At 56.8% G+C, this 20,477-nt stretch overlaps 1 protein-coding gene across 1 annotated transcript; it reads left to right on the top strand.

Moving 5' to 3' along the window:
- The first annotated feature begins 224 nt into the window (after nt 1-224).
- Nucleotides 225-19,254, top strand: LOC119091623 (ceramide kinase). Its single transcript, XM_037214430.1, has 10 exons — nt 225-450; nt 3,799-4,071; nt 4,938-5,053; nt 9,897-10,086; nt 10,555-10,632; nt 16,040-16,192; nt 16,409-16,573; nt 17,466-17,662; nt 18,225-18,475; nt 19,152-19,254. Exons 1-10 carry the CDS (start codon nt 306-308, stop codon nt 19,252-19,254), a joined length of 1,671 nt encoding a protein of 556 aa, XP_037070325.1. The 5' UTR covers nt 225-305.
- The last annotated feature ends 1,223 nt before the right edge of the window (nt 19,255-20,477 follow it).

Below are 20,477 nucleotides of genomic sequence, written 5' to 3'. Positions count from 1 at the left end.
CAGAAATTCAAAATTCTAATGTGATGAAATGTACGCGCTCTAAAAAAACGCACGGAAGCCAATGCAGATGAAATAAATCATAGCACCAAGTATACTGACGTCATTTGAATTTTTCCTTCCCGTTCTCTTCTCTTGGTGGCACCACACTTCCCATGCTTGATTCCGTCCCTCATTCAGTCAGTTCCGCTCCACGGCTGGGGTCGGGTGGGGCGGGGCCGCGGTGTTTTAGGGGGTGGAAGTTGGGCGCCGGATGGATATCTTTGCTTAAGGCGGACTGTCCACTTAATCACATTTCCAAAACTGGCATGCGGGTAGAGGGAATGGAGGTGGGTGTCGTGAATACAATGGGCACCCCCATCCGTCAAGGATATTTTCAAATAAATTCGGTTCGCCATAAGGTGTCGATGGGGCAAACTTACATTTCTTGGGAACCGGAAGGAACTCCAGATTGTAAGTATCCTATTCTTGTGTTCCGGTCTTGAACGGGCTTTCCTGTTAATGCTTGTTTATATAATGAGAATATGAGAATGGGAGACACGCTGCATAATCCTGTTGTGCTAAGCTGCCATTTAATATGCAAGCAACTTTTTTGTTTTGTGTCTTTTTTCCCAGCCAGTGTAAAAAAAGAGGTTTTTGGGAATGATACAATTTGAAAGTTAGTACTTGAACACCAATTGTGCCCAATATAGATGTGTGTATATGTGTACATGTGTAAAATATGTTATCATGCAGGCATTTTGACCCAGGTATTGGGATTTTCAAAACTAATTTTGAAATCGCCTTCTAAAAGGGGAATGAATATGTACCTAATGGTTTCAAATGCCTGGATCATATAACATTAAAGCTTTTATGGTGAGGTGAAGTGTATGACTAAGTTCAATGCAACAAAATCCAATACCAATAGCAATATCAGTCCAACCATTATCCAGCCAATGTTCAGCCCCTCCAAATTGGGCTCCAGCATTCCAAATTTGATAAGAAAGTGGGCTGAAGTTGTGGAAAAACCAGTTGGCATTTATTTAGCTGGGGTTATCAGATTTCTTCCTCTCAGCCCCCTGGTGTCCAACACATTTTGCAAAACTTTACCACTGGCAGATAACATAGTGTTCACATCTTTGGTGTGGGCAATGAGCAAACAGAATTTCTACTTTTTCCATAGACTGATTTAGGGTTAATGTTAAATGTTGCCTCAGGATAGAAGGGGGAGGGGAGGAGGATGAGGAGGAGAGAGAGGAGAAAACTTCTTCCTGTCACCTTAGTCTGCCATCCCTGGATATGGCTGTTGGCAGTCAGAAGAACCAGTGTGTCAGTAGCATACCCTAAAATAACCTATAGTGGTTGCAGGGCCATCTTCCAAGATTTGGTTTTCTAGCTAGCTGAGTAGCTAACTCTGCAGCTAGTTGATAAAGCTGACCAACTATGGGAAGGGAAGAGGGGCTGTTCAACAAGGCATCCCAAGCATTGAAACTGGGTTTGGGATGCTTATTTTGATTCTATTGATAACTTGGTAAAATTGCAAATTCCTATACACATTGCCGGAACCAAATACTATGGTTCAAACTAAGTGGTTTATTCATGCATTCTAACACATGTTTGTTAGACTTGACCAGTCAGGCAATCTTACAAAATGTGGCCTGCATGTTGACTGTGATCGGTATATTGACAAGGCTTCAAATGTAATCGATATACAGTTCTGATAGAAAGTTTCACTCTTAACCAAACTAGGTTAAAATGGATAACACTCAGCCTCTTGCTCTGCCTGGAAAGACTGAGAAATGTCCTAAGTTTTGCCAGACCTCGCAAAATATATGGGAATCTTTGACAATTGGCTTTTCTCTGGATATATCAGTGACAAATTTGATATTAAAGGGAATGCTCCACATTTGAAGCTCTTAAAGCATGCATCAGATATGATGAAATAAGTTCACTTATAACTATTGGTATACTTTTAAGTAAAGAAATAGGTTCACTTGTAATTATTGGTGTACTTTTAAGTGAAAAAAGCTATGGGATGCTTTTAATTAGTCTACCTGAAAAAGTCTGCACATCCTTGTGGGCATGTAGCTCAGAAACTAGAGATGTTTAGGTCTTAAGAAGGGCAGGGCTGTGTACTGCACCAAATAATCTTTAAGATGCCATTTCTGTTCAAGGCATCATGCAAATGTTGAACACTCTTTAAGGTACTGGAAACAAATAAGGCAATGCATGTTGTACTCCACCTCAAAATGAAAATGAATTTAAGGACCCAGCATGGGTCATTGCCATCAGGGCTTAGTTCCATAACAAGGAAAACAGGCCTAAGAATATTTTAATGGTGAGATATAGACATACAAGTCAGGGATGAACAATATTCAGTAAAAAGAACATCCTGAGGGCCCTATTGAACAAAATATGCCTTGACAATTACCAGACATTATCACTGGATATAGGTGACGTTTGACAAAGAAGATGAGAGGGGACCCTTTTTCATTATCAGCTCCATCTGATTTCTCTGGATGCATCCTTGTGGAGGGATGTCTATTTTCAGAAACAAATTGTGATGAATTTCACGCTAATCTTCTTTGATGCAAAAGGCTTGGCCATGATGTTGCACAGCCTGCTCCATCAGTGGGCACCCATTTGGGAGCTGCAGGTGAGGCTGCTTGCTGGAGGTAAAGATGCGCCGGCCACTCAGCCAGCAGTGGTGGTGCGCCGTTCTTTGCTCCGCAATAGTGCTCACTATTTAGCAGCCCACCAAATCCCCAACGCTGGTCTGAGATGTATTCGGGGAACGTTTTGTCTGGCGTGCTTACATTACTTTCACCGCCGAAGAATGTCAGTTTTGTAACTATTCACATGATTGAGTAGTGTTTGGTGTGACATTTTGTTGCCTTTTCATCTTGCCTCCTGTTCGGCCTTTTTCTCTTTCGTGCTCTCCGTTCCTCCCTTTCTGAACTTGCTTGCTCTATTTGTCTTATTCTGCACGTATTTCCATGTTCCGGAAACATTATATGCCGCGGCCCGCCACCTGCCTTGTGCACTAGCCGCTCTGAAGGAAGTGACCTTAAAAGCCGCTTTGGATTCGTGTTTTTTTTTCGAGGAGGGTCTGTGTGGGCTATTTGAAGCTCAGTGAATGACTCAAGTAGCTGCAATTGGATAGGTCGGTTGGCAAAATGTAGACGAGACTGAAGTTCTTTTAACCCTTTTTGATTAACGGTGTCTCGGCAGCATCGATTACAAGCAGAAACATCGCCCATGGCCTTTGAATTAGCAAATCGTCTAATGGCTTTAAGCAGTCGTTGTTAGCTTGCGTGACACACATTGTTTGAAGTAGATTCCTACTGAAACAAGCTGCATCAGGTCCGCTATCGTAGTCTATTTTAATCTTGCATGACACACAGAGTTTGAAGGGAATTCGTTTAGGCCACGGTAGGGCCAGCGCCCATGCCCGAACACCGCGCATGTGAGCGAAACGTTACAAAGGTTACGACAGGCGTACCGACAGGGTGAGGACGTGTTTGTTTACAATGTCTGCATAACAGAAACATCAACTACATTGCTTATGGAGGCATTGCCATTTCCTGAAAGCCACCCGGAAATTCGGTCACACCAGTGCGAGAATGGCATGTTTCGCGACTGATGCTCGTTTTGAGTCCGTTCATTCATGGTGACTGGCAGTTACGAGTTGGAAGTTTGTTAACCACTGTTCCGGGGTTCTGCTGGACCACCAGGGACTGTCTCTCGGATCGCCAGAGCGCGCCCGATGTGCGTGCGTGCTCGGTCCCGGGAGGTGTTCGAGGTGTTCGGCTCCTGTTGCAGTGCGTCACCTGGTGCCGCTGAGCGAGGTGGTGGCCGTGAGCCGGCCGCAGCCGGGCCGCGCTGCCTCGGCCGGCTCCGGCGCCGCCGTGTACCGCGTGCCGGTGCGCGAAGACGGCCAGCTCGAGCAGGCCGCCGCCACCTGCGGCCGCTCCTTCGCCGTGCACTACGCGGAACGCGCCGGCCGCCGCTGGAAAGTGCGCGTGCAGCACTTCCACCAGCGCAGCGCCGACACGCTGCGGCAGTGGGTCGACGAGCTGCACACGCTGCTGCAAGGTCAGCGGCTGGCGCCGGCCAACGCGCGGACGGACACGTGCTTCTAGGCCTTCGGGCGGTGCCCTCAGTGACCTCTCACCACTGTGCTTGTGACGATGGGAGGGGGAGGGGAATACGACCCTGCGGAGTCAGCACTCTGGCAACGCTCTATGCAAACTCGTCATGTCCTTGGGTTTGGGGTATACGTTTTGTTTTGTATGAAAGGAGCAGCTCACCGCGAGAACAGCTCTCGGAATCAGGGTGGCGTCTTCCTCGTCAGGAACAACCAATTGTACATTATGACCTCGATGTGGATCATAAGCGATTGATTCGCAGTCATATGGCCGTAAACAGGGAACATTACGGTCGCATTCCAGACGCCTGGGAACAGACATTGATGCAGCGCTCAAGTGGCCGAAAAACGCAGTGTTTTATCTAACGTGATCAAGATTCATGATGTGTGTCATTTATATACACGTTTGCCATAGCTGGCTGTTTGAACCGCTTGTTCAACTGGCAAACGGTCCATCCGTTTTCAATTTCACCGCTTGTACTTAGGAACATTGTCCTTTAATCTTTCGCTCAGTTGTAGCGATCAATTATAAATTTGGGGTCTTGAGGCCCGCAGAAGCTTGCACATGTGCCTTGCTTGGCTCTTTCATACTGCTGCAGTGGTGTGTGTCCTATAAAACGATCTCGGGAGGTGCATTTGCGTGAGTTTTATTTCCTGTTAATGATATAACCAGTGGCCTTCGCGCTTAACGTTAGCCTAACCACTCAGTAGCTGCATTGTAATGCCCTTTCCGCATTCCATGGCATATAACCCCGTCAGTCCCACTGGCAGCTGACAGCATGCGTCTGCCCGCCGGCATCTGTGATACCGTCAGGTTTTCGGAGACCCCAAAGCCTCATGGTGTTCATTAACCCTGCCTGCGGCCGCCGCCGGGGGCCGGCCATTTACAAGAAGAAAGTGAAGCCCATTTTCGCGTTAGCGGGTGTTCAGGTAAATAACAGCACGCGCCGCACCCGCGTGGCTCCTCTTACACGCAGTGTCGTTCGTGGCTCGGCTTTCTCTACACGATGCATACATGCATGTAGCACGGCGCTGAAGCACGATTTCAGGGTGAGCACGGAGCGTGGTCGGCGTGCTCAGAGTCCGGGCAGATGGCGGGGATTCATCGTCGCCGCGAATGTTGCTTTGCCTGTCAGCTGAATGGTTCGTCCACGCCGCTTTAGAAGCACGCTTGCCTGCCTGCCTGCCTGCCTGTCTGCCTGCCTGCGCACGCTGTGTTTGCGTCTGTGTGTGGTGGCGCTGGCTCAGCAGTGACCCGCTCGTCCCGCCGTCCCGCCTGGCGTGTCAGTGCCGGCCGCCGGCCGCCCGACTGTTTGCCGTGGGCGGCGCCGTTGTCACAGCCTCGCGCCGTCCAGCGCGCGCCGTTCAACTGGTCGCTGTGTTTGTTGACGAGTGTCGTCATGGTCACAGTCGGCCGTGACTCTGCCGGGTCGTAGGCGCTGATCAATGCCGGCGGTCACGACGCGTTCGCCGCCTGGCCCGCCTTCCGCACCGCCCCCCGCCGTCTCCGAGCAGTGTCCCGCAGTAGCTAGGGACGACGCATGGACTAAACAACGGTTTCTAAGCACGCCCAATGGCGAAGGCGGCCGCTATCGCACGTGGGCACTTGACTTGAATGGGATGAGTGTGTGCGCGGCGGCACCGCCCTGCGGCCCCGCCCGTCGGCACGTGGAGATGAACAGGCATCGGGCGTTGCGCGCTAGAGAGGGGGGGGGGGGGGGGTTGCTTCGTGTGGACCCTAGCACGCCCTCGGTCGCTCGCCATGCCTACGTACAAACTGGCTTGGTCGTGGCCGTCGGTGGGCAGTATCGGAAGTCAATGGGAACTTGCGCCGGCCGCCCTGAGACCGCTCCATACGTGCTAGTGACGTCAGGATGGTGATGTCACCACCGGCACGATCGTTGTAAGGGGAGGGGCACCAGAACGTCCAAGATCGCAGTGTCCACTGTTCATGTCATCCCAAGTCGCAGCATACAGCGTTCACAACATCCCGAGCGCGTCTTATTCCGTACCCATTGGCGGATTTGATGTGAAACAAACAAGCCACGTCCAAATTCATAACATCCAATATGTATGACATCAAGAGACGACGACGGCCAAAACTAGTTTTGATTCCTGCTGCTACATGGCACGACATTGCAGCGTACTTTTTCCATTCTTGTTGCTAGATGACTCAACAATACCATATTTTCCTCTGCCAAAAAGATGGCTTAGTCAGCTTCGCGTTCACCCGTGATCACATGATAAGTACCGTGGAACATGGTTGTTCCGAATTACCTAGAGCGTTTGGCGGCTGGCGGTCCTGTATTCGGCCCCGGCATAGATTCCGTTCTAAGAGGGAGCCTATATGGTGTCACGACTTGAGCGCTGCGGCAAAAACTCCTGCGGACGGGAGTGCCACGACATCAGTTATACGCGACATTATTTCCACTGCAAAAGCTTATGTAGACTGCTTGTACGCGCCATTACTTCTGTTGCAAAAACTTATGCACGGCATGAGTGCTACACGACAAAACAAAATTGGCTTCAAAAACTTAAACAGGTCATTGCATCTTCTGCAAGAACTTATATTACTTATACGGACATTGCTTCGTCTGCAAAAACTCATACATGACGTGAGTGCTACACGACACGAATGTATGCTGCAAAAGTTTATGCTCGTCATTACGTATGCAACAAAGAGTTGTGATCAAGATTAGCACTTGTGGCACTTACTTCGCGTAAGGGTTTTGCAATATAAGTGAAGGTAAGATATGGTCGTGTAGCACTAACGTCGCGTTGAAGTTTTCGCGGTAGAACTAATGCCGTGTATAAATAATAACTACAAGTGTTAGTGGTAGGAATGTCCAGTCCAACCAGTCCAGTTTTTTCAGCATAAATTTCGTTTTGTAACACTAATGTGTATGAGTATTGGCAGCAGAAGCAATGTCGTAGCGCTCCTGTCTGTAATATTTTTTGTTGCGGCTCTAATGTCGTGAAACGGTCTACAAACCATCGGCATCGATTTACTTATGGTGCAGCGTCACGCCTGGCACGCTCCATTCAAGGAAATTGTTTAACAAGAAGCCATCGATGCCGCTTCTCAACTTTGACTCAGCGGCTGTGCTATCGGTTTCAAACAGCCATTAACACCAATTGCTGCTCTGAATATAATCGATGTGCTAGCTGCGGTAAAGGTGATGGTCTTAGAAACGACGCAAACTCACGAGGCTTTTACGAATTGGAAGAGGTAATCGAATCCATCAGCAAAATGATTCGTGAAACATGACCGGTCCAATAAAGGAGCTAGGGGAACCAATCACCGCGGAGGATTTTGTCCATCGCAATAAAAAACTAGCAGGTGATCCGACAATAGCCTTCCACGGCCGCCGTGCACCTACTGCCCAGTAACCAGAGATCTTCGAGGTCACGAGCCGGGGATCAATAATTCTAAATTCGTCATAAGCATACTACCGAACACATGCAGACACGGTGAAATTCGCGTGCGTAAACAGAACGTTGTCTTTGCCCACGCACAGTAGTATTAGTTAGGTAGCACTGTACCGGATGACGTTACTCGTCGGCATAGCAGGACAAATCAACGACGCCACCGCTTTATCGTGTACTAAGCAAATAGTTAAGTGTTCTCCAACTTTTGGATGGAATGAACGCTGGATGTTATGAACTTTGGGTGTTTCTATTTTGGATGCTGCTAGCTTGGATGTTGTGATTCTTTCCACCCATGGACATAAAATATTTTTGGGCGCAGGTTTTTTTGGGGCGCGCAACCTCAGGTTTCTGTGATTTTTGACGTTTTGACCTTGGACGTTAAACTCTGGATATCTCAGTGTGCGCCCCTTTTGAAGCCACTCCGTGCGCGACGGTGGCGATTGGTCGTGGCGCGAGGGCTACGGAACGATGGCGGTCGGCCGTGGCGCGAGGGCCACGGAACGATGGCGGTCGGCCATGGCGCCAGGGCCACGGAACGATGGCGGTTGGCCGTGGCGCCAGTGCCACGGACCGATGGCGAGTCCTGGGACACGGATCGCCTGCTGATTTGCTTTATCGATATGCTGGGCGGAGCTGGCTCCTTTTGTCCGGGATTCCGGCTTGCGGTGTTTTGAATGGAGTGCTGGTATTTGTGGACGTGCGTGAATACCATTGTACCAGGTGGTATGAATGCCAGCTTTTCACGCCCCGGATGTGTTTGGCACTTCTGAGTCTTACGGAGCAGAGTGATGCGACGATCGACGGCGTATGGGCCCTCTGTAGTCATTCAAGCATGATACTTTTATGACCAGGCCTTCACACGATCGGTGAGAATCTCGCAGCCATCTTCGATTCCACACGCTACCGCACGGTGGTAAATTGATCGCCATTGAACGGCTGTCTTTTGTTATAGCGAGGCATTTGCCAACTAGTGTGCTTAGCTTTGGAAGCTGTTCATGCGTATATGTATATATATATATATATATATATATATATATATATATATATATATGCTTGTATAATAAATGTTCTTGTACATATGTGGATGTTATAAGTAAATGTTCTTTTTCTGTTTCGTGGTCTGGTGGCATTGCCCCCCAAAATGCTGGAACGATAATGTAGCTGCTCTCTTTTCTGTGTTGATTGACGTGCATAAATGAAGGCAGTAATTTGCTATGGCTGATTCAAGATAGCGGCCCTCGCTGCCATCTCGGAATTGCTCTCGCGTGGGAGGAAAGTGGAGGTAATGGTTCCCATGTGGCCCTGAGCCCCAGGGAGCATCCCGCCGCCTCATGGGCGACTCCGGACCGAATCCTGTAATGCGAAACAGGCTCGCTCCTCGCGACGTCTCCATGCCTGGAACTCCTCATGGCACCACCACTGTCCTCCCCATGCCACTCCTGGTCACGTGCGATCTTTTGCCGCCTCTGCCAGTCCGTGCCGAACGAGCCATGGCAGCGCTGTTTTCAGCCAGTTCTGCCACCCGCAGCACAGCGTGTTGTGACGGAGGGCCGCGCAGTCGTGCACCTCTGCGTGGCGTTGTCAGTTGGCTTCGATGTGCGTGCTGAATCAGGATGGCGTGTCAGATTGCGGGAACGCTCGGCAGCACTCCGTTGGTGAGCGGACGTGATCAGGACACACCGTTGTTGGGCTCCGGAAACAGCATGCGGGCAGGATCGGGCGACTCCCGGTCGGCGTTTGGAGCGCCTGTTTGGAGGCTAGCGCCCACTGGTCGGGGTTTAACGGGGACTTGTCTAGATGTTTTGACGCTGGTTGGGGCTTAGTGCCGCGTGATGAATACCCAGTGCCGACGAGTCAGGATGTCGAAGCGACTGATCAGGATGTCGATGCGACCGGTCAGGATGTCGATGCGACCGGTCAGGATGTCGAAGCGACTGGTCAGGATGTCGATGCGACCGGTCAGGATGTCGAAGCGACTGGTCAGGATGTCGATGCGACTGGTCAGGATGTCGATGCGACCGGCCAGGATGGCGAAGCGACTGATCAGGATGTCGATGCGACTGGTCAGGATGTCGATGCGACCGGTCAGAATGTCGAAGCGACTGGTTGGGATGTCGACGCGAATGGCGAGGATGTCAAGGTGAATGGTCAGGATGTCGATGCGACTGGTTAGGATGTCGATGCGACCGGTCAGGATGTCGAGGTGAATGGTGAGGATGTCGAGGCGACTGGTCAGGATCTGGTGGCGCGTGGTCGACTTGCTGCGCTTCGCCGCGAGGCGCTGTTACCGACTGTGACCGGCCGTGACCCGCTCTGACCCTCCGTGACCGCCGCCGGCCGGCAGACGGAGGTGATCCAGACCACGCACGCCAGCCACGCCTCGTCGCTGCTGCAGCAGTGCTCGCTCAGCGGCTGCGATGGCGTCGTGGTGGTGGGCGGCGACGGCACCCTGATGGAGGTGCTGAACGGCCTGCTGAAGCGGCAGCCCGACGACCAGTCGCCCAACGCGCCCGTCCCCATCGGTGTCATCCCCGGTAAGTGGTTTCTCACCGGCGCCATTCCCGGACAGTGGGCTCTCTATGGGTGTTATCGTCGCTCAGGAGTGTCCCCTTCGTTTATCGTGGCCTACTCTGATATGGCGGAGTGCTGGGATATGTACGAAAGCAACGTAAAATCGCTGCCGTACGTTTTCTGCGTCGTTTTCAGTCATGTTTTGTATGTTTATGATAAACCGTCGTCACGATAAAGTTTCCCGTTACTTAAATACGAGTTGACTTTGATTTGAAATTAGTTGAGAAAGTTGTTATTTTCTTCCTTTTTTTAAACACTCAACTTGCCGTAAAACGCTGTTCACTACAGGCCTCTGCGCGAACGTCGATATCCACATAGTCTCACCCGAGCATACTACTACATACACGACGGCTTGTGTGTGCCGGCACCGTTGCCGTGGTGTCGGCGCCCTGGGCACGGCTTTGCTCACGAGCGCCCTGTCCACTCCGCAGCGGGCAGCACGGACGCCGTGTGCGGCAGCCTACAGGGTAGTCAGGACGCCGTCACCGCCGCCCTGCACATCGTGATGGGTACGTACCGCGGGCCGGCGGCGGCCGCCCGGCCGCGCCCGCACGCTCACGCGGCGTGCGTGCGTTTGTCTGACGGTGGTGGTTACCGCTGCAGCCATGCAGCCCACATGCGATTGAGTGGTGCGCAGTAGTCAGATTTTCTGCCCGTCGGTTGCATGTGAGTTCCCGCCGTCTTGTAAGATAGTGAAAGGCAAGAAGGACCCTGCTTTTTTGTTCCGATTTTGTCTGGCGCGAGTCTCCCGTAATGTAATCAAGTGGTTGTGAACGGGAACGGCTGTTGTCGCGAAGTTTCGAGCACCGGTAATTCCCGGGGGACAGGTACCGGTGTGAGCGGCTGGCCCTTATGCAAATATGTAGCACGCTTGAGGTCGGTTACACGTGCCTTGTGCCATATGTATGCATTTCTGAACCAGGTGGGTTTGGGAAGGCACTGGCTATAAATTATTTGGGATGGTGGCGTGTCACTCTGGAACAAATGCTTGGTCGCTGAGCCTTAGTTTTGGTCTAACATTTTTTGCTCGCGCCCGGATTAACTTACACCAGTGTGGGTACTAGTGGTGATATAAAAAAATGGCGAATTGATGTGTGGCACGGTTTAATGTGACTTGTACAGTTTCCTACGAGTTTTCCTTTCATTTCCAGTGGTTCTTTACCCTCTGATCTCCTTCCAGTGTCGCCCCTCACTTTTGTAATGGGTGAGGTCATGTCTGACGCTCCGTGCCACTCGGATCTCGGTCGGAACATGTGCACCGACCGCGGCGGGCGGCCGCTGCCAGCTCAGCCGCGGACGTCGGGCTCCCTGCCGGCCGTCCCCGCCGCGAGCTCAGCCGCGGACGTCAGGCTCCCTGCCGGCCGTCCCCGCCGCGAGCTCAGCCGCGGACGTCAGGCTCCCTGCCGGCCGTCCCCGCCGCGAGCTCAGCCGCGGACGTCAGGCTCCCTGCCGGCCGTCCCCGCCGCGAGCTCAGCCGCAGCCGTCAGGCTCCCCGCCGGCCGTCCCCGCCGCGAGCTCAGCCGCAGTCGTCGGGCTCCCCGCCGGCCGTCCCCGCCGCGAGCTCAGCCGCAGTTGTCGGGCTCCCCGCCGGCCGTCCCCGCCGCGAGCTCAGCCGCAGCCGTCGGGATCCCCGCCGGCCGTCCCCGCCGCGAGCTCAGCCGCGGACGTCAGGCTCCCTGCCGGCCGTCCCCGCCGCGAGCTCAGCCGCAGCCGTCGGGCCCCTGCCGGCCGTCCCCGCCGCGAGCTCAGCCGCAGTCGTCGGGCTCCCCGCCGGCCGTCCCCGCCGCGAGCTCAGCAGCAGCCGTCGGGATCCCCGCCGGCCGTCCCCGCCGCGAGCTCAGCCGCAGCCGTCGGGCTCCCGCCGCGTCACGTCCGGTCGGCTGCATACCGGCCGTCTGGTGCCACCTCCGCCCTGCCTCGGTCGTCACCGGGCCTGGCCAACGGCCGGCGGTGTACACACGGATCGGGCGGCGCCAGATAACCGCTATCGGTCCGTATCGACGGCCGGCCCGGCGTACGCGGCCCGCCGCCGCCCCCAGCGCCGTACGAGGCCACGGCCGGCCGATGTGGAGCTGGTCTGGCCGGCCCAGCCGAGACGAGCTGCCGTTTAAGACGATGGGGGAGCAGTGGCTCGACGATTCGTCGCGTTGTTGCTCGGGATGGCTGTCTGCCTCACATTGGAGACTTGCGCTTGATAACGCAAAAGTACGTTACCATTCCGGATGGTACGTGCAAAGCGTGATGCGTGACGTCGTGGAGAGTGCACGCTGGGTCTTAATGTGACCTCGTTTCCCGAATATTGTCAAAGAAGCTGATTGCGTAGAACAAGCACGCGCTGCTACAAATCCACTGCAGCTCGAAGGAGACAGTCGCGCGTCTCTGTAGATAACCCCTGAACCAACGCGCGGCACGACACTCGTCACCCTCCACGACTGGCCGTGTCCACCGGAGTTGGGACACACCAGTCGCACCACGGGCGCTCCATGGCCGCGCAGGCGCAGCGTCCGTCCGCCGAACCATCCACCGGCGGTGCACCAGCCGCGAGGTCGCGCGCGGTGCGGGCGCCCGGCCGGCCTGGACGCGCCAGTGTCGCTAATGGCGGGTCGCAGGTGGCCCCGATCGGCCGATGAGGCGTTGATGAGCCTCGTGACCCATCGCCGATCGCCGTCATGTGATGTGTCGGCAGCTGTCGACGATGGGCGAGCCGCCAGGACGGAGGTGTGGTTCTCACCAGAGCGCCAGCGCCGGCGCAGCCAGGCGATCAAGGCTTTCGCGCGGCGATTGTTCGTCACCCGCGCGAGGTCACCTTTGTAGATTTACTCGGAACCATTTTGTTTGAGTGACCTTCTGAAAACGGAGCTAACGCCAAACAGTGCTTGTGTGGACGCTGACTACCACCCGATCGTGAACTTCCAGTGTAACGGCAGATATCAGTGATAAATTAACGTGCCGCGATGCCCGCCAGGACCTACGTCGTTTTCTGACCTTATCTGACCTAATTCGGATAGAACTGATATCTGATCTCATTCACACAGCAGTTGGACATTACCTGCATTGCGTTTTAATACACCCATACGTATGCTTTGTGGGTGTCGTGGAGGCTGCGCGTGCCCTAGTTCGGGTGCCTCGCATGTCAAGACACTCCCGCGAGGGGGAGCGGCCCCCAACGCTGGTGGACTTGAGCGGTTACCACAGCCATTCCCAGGGACACCGAGCGGGTGGTGTGCTGTATGGTCGCCGCCCCGACAGTTTGTTAGCTGTGCTCTGTTGGCTGGTGCTGTTAACAACGATCTGGCGTGCATTGTCGTTCCCGGAGATTCGAAGCACCTCCCGCCTACGTCTTGCCTATGCCTCGTGACTGGCTGACCATGTTTAGTGTACTCACACTTTACTGCAGCTCGAGCTTAATCCTCGAGCACTTCCGATGGGGCAGATTGTCTACACAGAATCCAATGTCCTTGAAATTCGAGTGCTAGATCAGTCAATAATGATCTTAATCGAACCCGAAAGGAAGGAGGATGTGCACTATTGTCGAACGTACTCAGTTCATTTGCAACATCCCCTTTACGACGTTTGTGGCGCTTCCGATTAATGTACACTCAAGTTTCTCATTGCACTGGTTTGGGTGAAGCAACTTTTATGTGCTAAGCTCACCGTTCGTCCCTTTTGTTGAAGCATGCTTGAGCTGGAGAAATGCAGCCACACAGGTCTGGCTCCTGTGATTTGGAAGTCTCAGCGGCTGCTGTTAGGTTTCTTGAATATAGGAGGTGCTCTAGCATATAATAAGCGTGGGCGCGTCCCCGGCCAGTTTGGTCCTTATGCTTACGTTAGGATCAAGAAGTTGGGTATGACCTTACCAGCTGCCTCTAGCGCCAGGTGACCTTAATACACAGCCTCACTGATAAACATCGCTACAGCTGCCGATGTGGCCGCCGGCTGAGCCCCTCCCCTGCCCGTGTCCGGGTCGGATGCGACGTCGGTGCCGGCTCGGTTGTCCGGCGGCGCCGGAAAGGCTCCGGTTCGAGCCTGGCCACGCCCCGTCGCCGGGTGGCGCGGCGTCGGACGCCGGCCCGGCACCTGACTCCTCTTGCGCGGGCTGGTGGCGCCGCATCGCGCTGCTCGGGGCGTCCGTAAGCGCGGTGTCGCCAACGCTCGGGGTGATCCCGCCCTCGCACCGGACACCCCAGGCGCCGGGCGGGGCTGGCCGGAAGCTGCGGAGACACGGTTCACGAGACTCTCATCGGGGACCTGGGACGAGGCGGGGTGGCCGAAAGCTGCGGTGACACGGTCCACGAGACTCTCCTCGGGGACCTGGGACGAGGCGGGGTGGCCGGGAGCTGCGGTGACACGGTCCGAGCGGCTCTCCTCGGGGACCTGGGACGAGGCGGGGTGGCCGAAAGCTGCGGTGACACGGTCCACGAGACTCTCCTCGGGGACCTGGGACGAGGCGGGGTGGCCGGAAGCTGCGGTGACATGGTCCGAGCGGCTTTCCTCGGGGACCTGGGACGAGGCGGGGTGGCCGGAAGCTGCGGTGACATGGTCCGAGCGGCTTTCCTCGGGGACCTGGGACGAGGTGGGGCTGGCCGGAAGCTGCGGTGACATGGTCCGAGCGGCTCTCCTCGGGGACCTGGGACGAGGTGGGGCTGGCCGGAAGCTGCGGTGACACGGTCCGAGCGGCTCTCCTCGGGGACCTCGGACGAGGCGGGGTGGCCGGAAGCTGCGGTGACATGGTCCGAGCGGCTCTCCTCGGGGACCTGGGACGAGGTGGGGTGGCCGGAAGCTGCGGTGACACGGTCCACGAGACTCTCCTCGGGGACCTGGGACGAGGCGGGGTGGCCGGAAGCTGCGATGACACGGTCCACGAGACTCTCCTCGGGGACCTGGGACGAGGCGGGGTGGCCGGAAGCTGCGGTGACATGGTCCGAGCGGCTCTCCTCGGGGACCTGGGACGAGGTGGGGCTGGCCGGAAGCTGCGGTGACATGGTCCGAGCGGCTCTCCTTGGGGACCCGGGACGAGGCGGGGTGGCCGGGAGCTGCGGTGACACGGTCCGAGCGGCTCTCCTCGGGGACCTGGGACGAGGCGGGGTGGCCGGAAGCTGCGGTGACATGGTCCGAGCGGCTCTCCTCGGGGACCTGGGACGAGGCGCGCCCGGCCGGGAGCTTAAGGCTGCTCCACTCCGGCCTCTGCGTTGCGTGGCGTTGACGATGTGAGGCGGAACGGAACTGAAGAGGAGTATAACGTTGGAAGCAATGATGTTCCCAATGCGCCCCACGCTGTAGCCTGCGTGCGAGTTGGGAGGGAGCTGTCCTTGCCAGATGCAAGTTGAATCTCAGTCAACTATTTCCACCGCTCGCTGGGGATTGCCGTGGAACGCACCATGACCTGCCGTTTTGACAAGCTACTCTTTGTCGCCGTTGTTTTGTTATGCTTCGGTGCGGCCTATTTTGGTTGCTATACTGCTTTTGGATTACGTTCTGCCTCGCATCGCAACACATCGGAACGCTCAGCGAAAACTGGGCCGGGCGGGATGGCCTTGAGTTTGCTGCCTGGATGTGGGCGCACTGATCCCCCCAGATCCGGATGTCACGCCCCCCGTCACCGTCTGCACCCACACTCACCCATGGTACCCCAATCCAATCATTCGGACTGAGAGGCCTCTCCTTGCAGGGAATCAGTGGTCATCCACTGTTTTCTAGCTGATGAACCAAACAGCGGCGGGCAGGACGCTGCGTCCGTCCCGGCCACCGCGCACATGCGTACGTGAACTAAGCCTGGCTTAAAGACGGCCGTATATTCCGCTGGCCGTGGATTAAACCCGACACGCTTTGGCTGCCTCTTCCCCCCCCCCCGCAGCCAGGTGCCGCCGCCGCCCAGCCGTGACCGTGACCGTGACGGGGCTTGCGTCCTGCCGACAGGTAGCACCCGCTGGGTGGACGTGTGCAGCCTGCGCAGCGGCGGCCGTCTCCTGCGCTACTCCCTCTCCATGATCACGTACGGCTTCTTCGGCGACCTGCTGAAGGACAGCGAGAAGCTGCTCTGGCTCGGTCCGATGCGCTACAACGTGGCAGGTCAGCCGGCAGCCCAGGAGGCCGTATCGGCCCCACCCTCGGCGCTGGTCCCGCGTTCTCTCCGTGCTTGTTTATACCTCGACACGTGGCGAGGGACGTGACGTTCGTTTGTTGTTGCGTTCCGCCGACTCCGTGACGTCGCCGACGCGTGGCGTGCTGCGCCCGTCAGGCCGTCGGAGGGGCGCGGGTGTGACGCCGCCGTGGGCTGTGCCGCAGGGGCCGGCCGGTTCTGGCGGAGCCGCGCCTACCGAGGCTCGGTGGCGTTCCGCACGGCCGCTGGCTCGCTCGCGCCGCACAAGCCCTGCTTCGCCGACTGTGATGTGTGCTGCCGCGAGCCGCCGCCGCCGCCCGACGCGCAGACGGAGCCGGCCGAGCCGACAGGTGGGCACTCCGGCCTCGTGAGGTCACGGTGGAGAGGGGCCGTCCCGATGGGGATGGGGGGGGGGGAGCAGTGTGGGGTCACGGGTGGCGGCATATCTGTGTTTGGGGATGTGGTAACGCGGACGGGTCTCTGGCATATGTGACATCATATTGTTGGACATGTAACGGTACATTTTTTGCACAGATCAGCAAAGGCTTAATTATTTCTTGGCCTGTCCGGGCAGAGTGTTTTCTGGATAGTAATTGACTCTAATGGTAGGTTACCGTTCCCTAGAAAGCGTTATTGCTTTTTTCCAAAGTGCGATGAACCGAGCCGTTCGACGGTGGCGCTCGTGCTGAGGTGGAAACACTTGTCCGATTGTCCGCCGCCGGTGGCGCTCCGTTGGCTGATCTCCTGCCCGCTCTGACCTTCCGCCGGCTGTGACCTCCCGCCCGCTCTGACCTTCCGCCGGCTGTGACCTCCCGCCGGCTCTGACTGAACTGCCTCCCGCTCTAACCTCCCGCCGGTTGTGACCTCCCGCCCTCTCTGACCTTCCGCCCGCTCTGACCGCACGTCGGCGCTGATCTCCCGCCCGCGCTGACCTTCCGCCCGCGCTGACCTCCCGCCGGCCCCGACTCCCTCCGTCCCTGACCTCCCTCCGGCCCTGACCTCCCGCCCCCCTCTGACCTCCCGTCGTCTCTGACCTCCCGCCGGCCCTGACTTTCTCCGTCCCTGACCTCCCTCCGGCCCTGACCTCCCGCCCCCCTCTGACCTCCCGTCGTCTCTGACCGACCGCCGGCCCGTTTTGACTGACCGCCCGCCCGCTCTGACTAACCGCCCGCCCGCTCTGACCTCCCGCCGTCTGTGACCTCCCGCCGTCTCTGACGTCCCGCCGGCTCTAACCTCCGACAGGCGAGTGGCATCGCGTGAGCGGCCCGTTCCTGGTGGTGAGCAGTGCCAACGTCAGCTGCCGCTGCAAGATCACGCCGGCCGGCATGTGCCCGCGCGCCCACCTGTCGGACGGCTGGGCGCACCTGATCCTGGTGCGCAAGACATCGCGCGCCAACTTCCTGCGCTACATGTACCGCTCGGCGGCCGGCAAGGACCCGGTGTGTGCCGCCGCCCCGCCCTCCGGAGAGAGGGCCGCGGCGCGAGAGGGCTGGTGCTGGGGCGCTGGGCGTTGTTAAAAAGTAAAAGTAAAAGTAGTTTAAAACCCAGGCAACTTCGTTGTGCACCGTGCAAGAAATCTGACGAACGCGGGACGTGCTAAAATGCTGCCTTCTCCGAGAAAAAAGTTTTGCACCCCGCTTATTGAGGAATCCTGCTTATGCTCCTGATCATTGTATCTACATTTCGCAATCCTGCGAATAGAGGGCGCCCACTCCACCGTCTGCTAGTGTTTCGTGTATGGTGGATAAGTTTTGACTGGTGGCGATTGCCGAAAGCAACACGCAAGCAAGGGTGCCGATGGGTGAAATAGGAGTGCAAAAGATGTACCCGAGCAGTATCAACCAGCCCATGTCGCCAGACGGGCTTAAGTAAATGCATCGGCTGATCGTAGGCTCCATTGGGCCGGACCATGTCTGGGAGTGTGCTGCGGCGCCTGCCACCCCCTGCTGGCGGACGCCTCCCCGCAGGCTCGCCGCTGCTGACCGCTGCTCCCACCGCCAGTTCGACCTGCCGTTTGTCGAGTACTACCGCGTCAAGGAGTTCGAGCTGCTGCCGGAGGTGGTCGGCGATGGCCACCGCCTGCTCTGGGAGACGCACGTCAACTCGGCGCTGTCGGTGGACTCGGCGGCGGCCGGCGACTGGCCGGCGGCCGATCCGGAGGTGGCCGTGGTGCCGCCGGCTGCCGGCGACGCGCGCGACAGCGTCTGGAACTGCGACGGCGAGGTGGTGGCCCAGCCGCGCATCAATCTCAGGTGAGCATATCCAGCCGCCAGCAATTTCGGGTGAGCACATCCAGCCGCCATCAATCTTAGATGGGCAGATCCAGCCGCGCATCATTCTCAGATGAGAATGTCCAGCCGCCAGCAATCTGAGGTGCGCACATCCAGCCGCCAGCAATCTCCAATGCCCACGACACATGGCTGATCAGGCGGCACGGGTTACCCTGGTCCAACGGCTATGCCAGTTGTCTAACTGTCGGCCCACTCTATCCCCTGGTCTGACCTGGCCGGACCTGGGGTGTCGGCTGTAGCCGCCAGTGCACCGAGGCTCAGTGGGCGGTGTCGCTTACCGGCGGCGAGCGGCGGACGGCAGTCCTGTGGCGCTCGCCTGCCGCCCTCGGGCCGTCCGGCTCAGCCGTGCTGAAAGCGAGCAGCCAGTCAGCCGTGCTCTCCGCTGTCCTGACGCCGCGCGCACTGCCCAGCTGACACCGCCCCGACGTCCATACTCTGCCGTGCTGAAGGCCTGCTCTGCGCTGTGCTGGGCTGCGCTCTGCGCTCTGCGCTGTGCTCGGGCCACGCTCTATGCTGTGCTGGGGCCGTGCTCTGCGCTGTGCTCGGGCCGCGCTCTGCGCTGTGCTAGGGCCGCGTTCTGCGCTGTGCTAGGGCCGCGCTCTATTGTGCTGACACTGTGTCGTCCTCCGCTCGGCAGGGTGCACCCGCGCGCCGTGCGCATGTTTGGACGCGGCGTGGAGCGCGTGGAGGAGCGCGGCTGCTGCGGCGGCTGCGGCGGCCGCGCCAAGAAGCACATCTGACCGGCGGAGCCGCCGGCGCCAGCGGCCACCCGCCGCCCCCACGCCGCCGCACTGCCCGACTGCGTTGTCTGAACACGCGTCCGTAGCCAGCCGGCCCCGGCGGTTGTGGCTGACCGCGGCCGCCATAGCCTGTCGGGATGGACCCTGCGCTCGAGCCGGATGGGTCCGTGGGTGTCGTCCTGACGCTGGGTCACGCTGATCCGATACGGGAATGTTCTGGCCGCTCGTTGGAGTCGCGGGTCCGGCGCATCGACGGACGCGACGCGGCGGCTCGAACCCTATGGTTTGAACCGCAAAGTTGCTTCCGAATCGACACGACCGAACTGACCCGACCCTTGGCCAGGACGACGCAGCCCGCCGGCTGTGGCACGACTCATTTATAGACACTTAAGACTTGATACACTGCAAACACTTAACTTTGCTCAGTCTTGTTCAAGGGCAGCTTGCGTGGGTTATCCTTACGAGGACCAATACAGGTTGCAGCTGGAGTAATGCCCTTCGGCTGTATGGGCATTCGATACGGGACCCGCAGCACAGCAACCCCGGTTGGCAGCATCCTAATCTGGTATTCGTCCCTGCACGTCTTCTGGTGGATGTGCGCGTTTCTGTTTGGTGGGAGCTGCTAAAAATATTTTCATATGGAGAGAGTAGGGGTGGCAGCTTTCCCCAAGTGCTCTGTAGTGTTCATCCTCCATTCTACTCTCCCTTTATTTTTGTATCTTGATGCATCCTTCTCTGGTACAAGTTCCATTTCACGGCGACTTGTAGCACGTAGTTAGGTCTTGGAGTGTTAATGGGGCTGCGGCCGAAGGTCTCAGTCGAAGTCAGGTGTTGGTTGCTGCTTTGAACTATAAGTCAATGAGTTTGATTTGATTGGTATCATACATCTATGAATGATTTTTGCTCCCGGGCCGCAGTAGTGATTTTGTTGGTTCCGAAAATAATTGTGATAATTATCGCGATTCTTGAACGGTTCTTGCATGGACTGAAAGTCTGCCATCCCCAGTCTAGTCAATCACAGCTATGATGCCGGCTGTCTGTTTCATAGGCTATAGGGCATTATACGGTGTCCGGTGCTGGTGCCGCGGCCGCATGCCAATTAATGGGCAGATGCGTTCCGTCCCTTCCGTTGTCTCTAGGGAGGTCGTACGCTGGCCACGATTGGAGCCATTTTGTAGAAAAATTTTGAAATGTGAACAACATTCCTGATCTATTTTCGAGAC

Source organism: Pollicipes pollicipes, unplaced genomic scaffold, assembly GCF_011947565.3.
Source record: "Pollicipes pollicipes isolate AB1234 unplaced genomic scaffold, Ppol_2.1 Scaffold_3447;HRSCAF=4054_pilon_pilon_pilon, whole genome shotgun sequence".
Classification (NCBI taxonomy): domain Eukaryota; kingdom Metazoa; phylum Arthropoda; class Thecostraca; order Pollicipedomorpha; family Pollicipedidae; genus Pollicipes; species Pollicipes pollicipes.
The sequence above is the reverse complement of the archived record's forward strand: the minus strand, read 5'-3'. Positions and strand labels throughout refer to the sequence as shown.

Coding starts and splice junctions, on each gene's coding strand:
- LOC119091623 (XM_037214430.1), top strand. CDS start 306: ATGCGGGTAGAGGGAATGGAGGTGGGTGTCGTGAATACAATGGGCACC. Junction 451..3,798: donor ACCGGAAGGAACTCCAGATT/GTAAGTATCCTA, acceptor CTCCTGTTGCAG/TGCGTCACCTGGTGCCGCTG. Junction 10,087..10,554: donor CCCCATCGGTGTCATCCCCG/GTAAGTGGTTTC, acceptor TCCACTCCGCAG/CGGGCAGCACGGACGCCGTG.